The 7,844-nt window shown below is 48.7% G+C and overlaps 1 protein-coding gene and 1 non-coding gene across 2 annotated transcripts in view; both read left to right on the top strand.

Moving 5' to 3' along the window:
* The window catches only part of ZNF777 (zinc finger protein 777), a 37,015-nt gene extending 34,165 nt beyond the window's left edge, over positions 1-2,850 (top strand). The window contains exon 8 of the mRNA XM_029954512.1: positions 2,746-2,850. Coding sequence (XP_029810372.1) covers positions 2,746-2,850 — 105 coding nt within the window. The remainder of the gene's footprint in view (positions 1-2,745) is intronic.
* A 1,664-nt stretch (positions 2,851-4,514) lies between these two features.
* TRNAC-GCA lies at positions 4,515-4,586 on the top strand. Its single transcript has one exon. It is a non-coding gene; the product is annotated as a tRNA-Cys (tRNA).
* Positions 4,587-7,844: the final 3,258 nt, after the last annotated feature.

Consider the following 7,844-nt stretch of genomic DNA (forward strand, 5'->3'; position numbering starts at 1 on the left):
CCCACCCCGGAGGCCCCCCGCCGCCGCCACCGCCGGAGCGGGGGGAGCGGGGAGCCGATTCCCGGGCGCCCCGGGCCCGAGAGCCAGGCCTGGCCCGGGGGTCGCGGGCCGCACCAGCCCTTTCGCGGGCAGCATTGGCTTTGGGCCACTCGCCTCAAGCCCCAGTCGGTTAAGCCGGTGGCAGACGTATTGGCACCACGCGGAGGTGGACCTTGAGAACCACCCTGACCGCGCGGCTGCACGTCTTGTTTGTTCTTTCATACATTAACAAATATTTGGTTCTTTCCAAGAGGCGGAATTACCCTGTCAAAGGGAATGGACTTTTTTTTTTTAAGGCTTTGGATGCATAGATGCGTATTGTCAAAGCTTTTCCCAGAATGTCCACTTGTTTTCTGCAGCAAGTAGACAGGGTACCTGCAAGCCCGGCTCCGAACTGGGAAGGCGGCTCTTGCGGGGGAGGGGAGGGCGGTTAACAATCACCTGGCATTTGAGGAAACGGCCAGGCCTTGGAGCGGGACTGGGTCATATTGTGGGCCCCACCCTCAGTGGACTGAATATTTTTGAGTTATGGGGCAGCCCGAGGGATCCTCTGGAAATACAGATTGGAGCACGTGCTGGTCACCCATTGCTCTTAAGGTAAAATCCGAACTCCTGCCGCCGGGCCCTCTAGGCTCCGCCCAACTCTCCAACCCCATCTGAGCCCATCAGTTTCCTAAGTAACTTTGCTTCCATAGCAAAGTGTCACAAACCGGGGGCTTTGCACAGCAGAAATCGAGAGGGAAATCTGTTCGTAGCTTCTGGCGGTTGCCAGAAATCCTTGGCATCCGTCGGCTTATAAACGCATCACTCCAATGTCTGCCTCTGTCGTTTCATGGCGTTTTGCGTGTATGTGTGTATCTTCACATGGTGTTCTCCTAATGTGTCTCTCCTTTTATAAAGACAACAGCATCTGAGTGGCTCAGTCAATTAAGTGTTGGACTTCAGCTCAGGTTATGATCTCACAGTTTGTGAGTTCGAGCCCTGCCTCAGGCTTTTTACTGTTCGCTCAGAACCTGCTTGGGATCCCCTGTCCCCCACTTTGCTCACGCAGGTTCTCCCTCTCTCAAAAATAAATATAAAATACAGACAACAGTCCAATTAGATTAAGGACCCACTCTAATCCGGTATGACCTCATCTTATTTCAACTAATTAAATCTGCAATGACTGTATTTCTGAATAATGCAACATTCTAAGGTTCCTGGACGCACATGACTTTGGGGGGACACTATTCAACCCACAGGCCCCTGACTCAGGCACCCTGGCTTTCACTCCACTCTTCTGGCTCAGGCCTCCCCCCGAACTGCACATTCCTCCTGGACTGCTCATCTCCACCTAACTTCTCTTTTTCCTGCAAGGTGTTATGGAAATGTCACTGCCTCAGAGAAGCCTTCTGGAGCCCCCCAGACTAGGGTCACCCTGTCTCATCTATGGGCCCATGGCAGTCATCACAATTACCACTAAAGAAGTACCTGATGACATGTGTGTGTCCCCCATTAGAGAATTGTCTCCTGGGGCCCCTTAGTGGCTCAGTAGGTTGAGCAACTTCCGCCCAGGTCATGACCTCGCAGTTCATGAGTTCGAACCCCGTGTCGGGGGCTCTGTGCTGATAGCTCAGTCTGGAGCCTGCTTTCAGATCCTGCATTTCTCTCTCTCTCTCTCTCTCTCTCTCTCTCCCTGCCCTCCCCCACTTGTGTTCTATCTCTCTCTCAAAAATAAACATTAAAAAAGTATTTTTTTAAAGAAAATTGTCTCCACGAGGATGGGGACCAAGTGGACTAAATGAATAATAACAAACCTAAATTTGTAGCCAAAGGGACTTACAGACAGACACGGGAAGCCTGTCGCAATCAGGCCAGAGACGACAGGACCTGTGTTGAGACCACGTCAGAGAGCTCATTAGGAAGTTCTCAGAGTGGCCCCTGTCCATGGGAGGAGACGATCCGTATTCAGTCCAGGCTCCATCCTTCCCGTGGCGGCACATGAAATAAAGCCCACCTCTGACCCTCCCTCACCTCGCTGGCCTCTACTTGAAGCCCTGTCCCTCCTTTGCTGCGGCCACACTGGCACTGTTCACACTCCTCAATCTGCCAAGCTAGTTTCTGCCTTCACGCCTTGGCAGTCACTGTACCACAGCCCGGAACGTTCTGCATCCGCTTTTAACCCGCTGGCTTATCATTCAGACTTCCGCTCAAATGGTCGCTTCCCTGACGACCGCCCCCGCCCCCCCCTTCACCCCCGTCATCTTCCATCACATCACCCTGCTTCGTGTTCCGTTGTGTTTTCAGTATCTGCAATGATCTGGTTCCTTTATTTGTTTTCTTGTCTGTTACCCCACACCTATCAGAAATATATGGTCCTGGAGGGGCAGAGACCTTGCTGAGCGGTCAGTGCTGGACTCGAACCCGGAACGGAGTGGGTACTTACTAAGTATTCATTAAATGACTGAATGGAAGTTATTTAACTGCTCTAGTTTCGTGGTTCTTCATCTACAAAATGGGGGTAAACCTAGCTACTTCATAGGAGAGAGTAATTGTACCTCAAAGAGTCCTTGGGAGGATTAAGTGGGAAGAGGTACGTGCATGCTGCCCACGTAGCAAACACAACGTATGAGCGCCATTGTTAATGTCTTAGACGGACGCACATCCTAACACGGATGGGGGTGAGATGGGGGCAAGATGGCAGATTCCACCTTCCTGTTCTTCCAGTTGCCCAACCCTTCCCGCAGAAGGATGGAGAAGGGTGCTATTGTGGAAACAGCCATGGACTTGGACCAGAAGGTCTTGAAATTGAATCTCTTGGAAACTTTCTGAGGCTGTGTCCTCATCTTCAGAATGGAAATAATGATGCCTACCAAAGCTGAAATGAGTTATAAGCACATTAGAATGCATATTTCCCAAATTAGTATTCCATTGCTTCTTTTGATCTTAAAGCAATTAATTATTAGTTATGTCGATTGGAAATGGTATTTGCTTGCGATTACTAGAAGAGAATAGTCTTACATTTGTAATGTTTACTGGGTTTTCTGGTTTTGAAAGAAAAACATTTTACTGTAGAAAAATATTTTTCTAATTTGTCAGATGAAATATATTATAATGTTTTAACTTGTGTTTCTCTGGTTTTCCTAACATTCTGACTTACTGAGATTGGACACCTCCTTGATGGCCTTTGTCATCATATGTGGGCTTCTTTACATGTAAAGGATATTAATTTGTAATATTTTGCCTATCATAAATAATGAGAATATTTTCCCAACTTGCTATTATCTTTTTTTTAATATTTATTTATAATAAATATTTATTAAAATATTTATTTTAATGCTTCTGTAGCCAAATCCATTGGTATTTTCTGTTGGGGATTTCTTCCGCTGAAATGCTTTCCTTGCTGATCAGAAAGCAGTTTGATATTCATAGTATAAATATCCATTTATACTCTTTTGCTCTTATGTATTTATACATAATGCTTTAAACCACTTGGACTTTATTTTGAGATACAAAGAGAAGTCTAGTTGCTACTTTATTTTTTCCAAAAAGGCAACTGAATTCTCCCAACGGGCTGTACGCACACGACCTTGCCTCACCCCTGTGCCTTTATGCGTGCTGTGGCTGGCAATGGCTATCAAGCAGGTGAAACACTGGTGACGTGAGTGGGCAAGCCAGACTGCTTCAGTTTGCAACCCTACTTACTTGTGATTTCACATTGGACTACTTATGTAACCTCTGGCCGCCTCGGTTTCCTCGTCTGTAAAATGGGGGCAACAATCATAGGCCCTACCTTACGGGCCTGTCATGAACACAAAGGCTCCTCGGGAAACATCTGTGATTATTTTATGACATTTGTGTATATACCACGTGGATTCCCAGGTCTGGGTTTCAGGTGTTTCTGTCCTTAGGCTGTTTTTAGTAGATGTCCCAGTATTTACCAGGTCACGTCCTCCAATGTTATTTTCACAGCCCTCTTAGCTTCCAACCTGTTCCGTTGTATTTACTGGGCCTGGTCTTCCATTTACAGCTCAGGTAGTTACTTTGGGGAAGGCGATACTTGGTTTGGGAAGGGGCCCACGGGGTCTCGGTGATTAGGGGAGGAGAGGGGCGCGGAGGGCCGTGAGTGACATCACGGAGCAGTGGGAAGAGGAGAGACAGCCGGGCAGGGGGGACAAAGGGCGGAAAGGGGCGGGCGAGAGAGGATGCAGGACGGAAAACCGAGGTGGCCCGCGCTCCCAGGCCCGGCGCTGGGCGTGGCGAGGGGCTCCGGGGGCCTGGGTTTCGGGGTCTAGGTAAGGAGAGGGCTCCCCGAGCCCCTGCTGCCTCCGGCTCTGGGCGCGAGATCGGGCGAGCCACCTAAGTCGGGCAAGAGGGCGAGCGGCCGCTCGGAGAGGAAAGGCCAGTTCGGCGCGGAGCGGGAGGCGCGGAGGCCGGCGCGGCCGGATGTGGCTGCGTGCGCAGAAGGGCGTGCGTGAGACGCAGCACGCAGGCCCGGGGGTATAGCTCAGGGGTAGAGCATTTGACTGCAGATCAAGAGGTCCCCGGTTCAAATCCGGGTGCCCCCTGCGTTAGCTGTGTGTTTTATCCCGGGTCCACGGGTCTCCGCGCCAGCCCAGGACCGGAAGGCGAGGCCAATCAGCCCTCTGGGGAGGGAGCAGGGCTCTGGGGTCACAGGCAACGCCCACCAGCGAGGCCAGCCTTGTGGAGGCCAAGGTCTTCCCCAGCTCAGAAATGTAACACAAGCTGTGTATCTAAGTTTATATTTGCTAGTAGGCACTTTATTTCTTAAAATTTATTGTCAAGTTGGTTTCCATATAATACCCAGTGCTCATCCCCACAAGTTACTAGGCGCTTTAAATAAAGTAAAAAAGGGCCCAATTGAGTGAAGGGGGTCAAAAGGTACAATCTTCTGGCCACAAGGAAGTCTGGGATCGCCCGGTGGCTGTAGACTACCGTGTTGTATATTTGGGGGTTGCTAAGAGAGTAGCTCTTAAAAGTTCTCGTCACAAGGGAAAATATATGTAACTATGTGCGGTGATGGATGTGAACTCGACTTGTCAGGGTGGTCATTTCACAATATATACAGATATTAACTCATTATGTTGTACGCCTTCAACGAACAGAATCTGATATGTCAATTATATCTCAACAAAAGTGAGACTTTTTTTAAAACATAAAGTGAAAAAGAAATCGGTGAAACTCCGTGCCAGATGTTTAATGCAATATATTCAAAACATTATCGTTTCAACATGTAATCAATATAAAAACTTATACATGTGATACTTTGTGTTTTGTGGGGTTTGGGGACTAAAATCTGGCGTGCCGTTTCCGCCAAGGAGCCCGTTCATCGGGACCAGCCACCTGCATGTGGATGATGGGGAGTTCCTGAGCGTGGGAAGCCTCCTTTCGCTTCTAGCAGTTTGGAGGGGGCAGATGGGCGTGCTGCTGGTCAGGCTACAGAGAGCCTCCTCTGCTCCCCAGAGTGTGGGGGGCTGCTCCCCCAATTACAGAAAAGAGACCCCAGTAAGCAGGCGGTTCTGGGAAGGTGGAAGAAACCCAGGGATTTCCGGGTCCCTGGACAGCTCCTTCAATTTTCTCTGCTGACCACAGTACATTTAATGAAAATGCATGAATACGGGTGCCGAGGTAATGGGAAGCTCGGGGCAAAATACTCTAATTAGAGTATTCTTAGTGCCAATTTTTTTTTTTGTATTGCCGTATGTAAATATTTTAGTCACAGAATTTTCACGGGTATTGTCTTTTTGCTTCCATCCAAAGTACATTTCTTCCACACAATATTTCTAAGACAACTATTTCCACAAAAGTATTTCTAAGACAAAGCTCTTCCAAGGAGTAAAGCGGTGGTTAACTCTTGTTTTGTCATTTCCTCTGTGGTGTGGGGCAAGTTGCTTTAGTCCGCTGTGTCATGGTCATGGCGGCGAGGAGGCTGATGGTGGTGGCGGCGAGGAGGCTGATGGTGGTGGCGGCGACAGTACCACCACAAATGGTTTGTAAAAGATATGGACAGATCTAGATCTCTCTATATATAAAGCTCTTAGAATTGTTGATCTGGCACATTAGAAGTGTTCAGTAAACATGAAGTCCAGTTCCACAGGGGTCTTGGGTGTGGTACGGAAGTGACTTACTCAGGACGTTAGCAGGCAGTGTAGCTCAGAGGCGGTCCACGTGACTGCAGATTATAAGGTTCCTGGTTCAAATCCCAGTGCCCCTGATGATTATCCCAAAAATCCCTCTACCCCCTTGCCGCTGTCGCATCATGACATCCCTGCAGGGACTTTGAGTCTCTGTGTCCCACCTGGGACTGCAGCTCTCAGAAGACTGGGGGACAAGGCAAGCTCCCTTCCTAAGAGAGAAATGGTTACAGGCAATGAGTGTTATTATTTATATAAAATTAAATTACATGAAAAAAGCAAGTGCAATACAGTATGTAGGTTATGACACCATTTGTGTTTATTTTAAAAAATCTGAGGGGCGCCTGGGGGGCTCAGTCAGTTAAGCATCCAACTTCGGCTCAGGTCATGATCTCATGGTTTGTGGGTTCGAGCCCCATGTTGGACTCTGTGCTGACAGCTAGCTCAGAGCCTGGAGCCTGTCTTCAGATCCTATGACTCCTTCTCTCTCTGACCCTCCCTTGCTCACGCTGTCTCTCTCTCTCAAAAGTAAATAAAAACATTTAAATTTTTTAAAAAATCGGAGAGAGCCTATGAGTTATCCACATGTACAGATTGTGGAAGATTGTTAAAGAAACTGTTAGTTTGGCTTTGCTCCAAGCCCCAGAAGAGAGTCTTGTCAGATGAGGAAAAAGAATTTTCACTTCCTGCCTTTTCCTCATTTTAATCTTTAAATCGATTTATTTATTCTTAAGATGTCATTTTTTTCTTTAGTTTCAGGATCACAGCAAAATTGAGAGGAAGGGGCAGAAATTCCCCGTATCCCCCTGCCTCCGCACCCCTCCCAGCACACAGCCTCCCCACCGTCAACATCTGCCACCAGAGTATAGCGTCTGGTACAGCGATGGGCACACGGTGACGTGTCACAGTCACCCATGCACACAGTGGACACGAGGGTGCACTCTGGCTGTCGTACAAGGGTTTGGACAAAAGAACAATGACGTGTAGGATCACACAGAGTACTTTCAGCCCCCGAAAAAAATCCTCTGTGCTCTGCCTGAGTTCTCTCTCTCCTCACCCTTGAGCCCCTGGCCATTGCTGAATTTTTACTGTCTCCATAGCTTTGCCTTTTCCGGAAAGTCGTACAGGAGGTGCCTCTTCCAGGCTGGCTTCCTCACTTAGCAATAGGCAGTTAAACTTCCTCCACGTCTTTTCGTGGCCTGTTAGCTCATTTCGTTTCAGCACTGACACTTCATGGTCTGGCGGCCCCGCAGTTTATCCACCTACTGAGGGACAGTTCCTTCCGGCTGCGTGCTTCCTTGTGCCTTTTGCACGTCGTATCATGTGAATTCCATGCGATCAGTATTTATCTTTTTTTTTAAATTTTTTTATGTTTTATTTATTTTTGATACAGAGAGACAGAGCATGAGACGGGGAGGGGCAGAGAGAGAAGGAGACACAGAACCGGAAGCAGGCTCCAGGCTCCGAGCTGGCCGTCAGCACAGAGCCTGACGCGGGGCTCGAACCCACTACTGTGAGATCTGACCTGAGCCAAAGTCGGAGGCTCAACCGACTGAGCCACCCAGGCGCCCCAGTATTAATCTTTTAAAAATATACTTTAGAGGGGCGCCTGGGTGGCTCAGTCAGTGAAGCGTCTGACTTTGGCTCAGGTCATGATCTCACAGTTTGTGA

This window comes from Suricata suricatta, chromosome 2 (genome assembly GCF_006229205.1).
Source record: "Suricata suricatta isolate VVHF042 chromosome 2, meerkat_22Aug2017_6uvM2_HiC, whole genome shotgun sequence".
NCBI lineage: Eukaryota > Metazoa > Chordata > Mammalia > Carnivora > Herpestidae > Suricata > Suricata suricatta.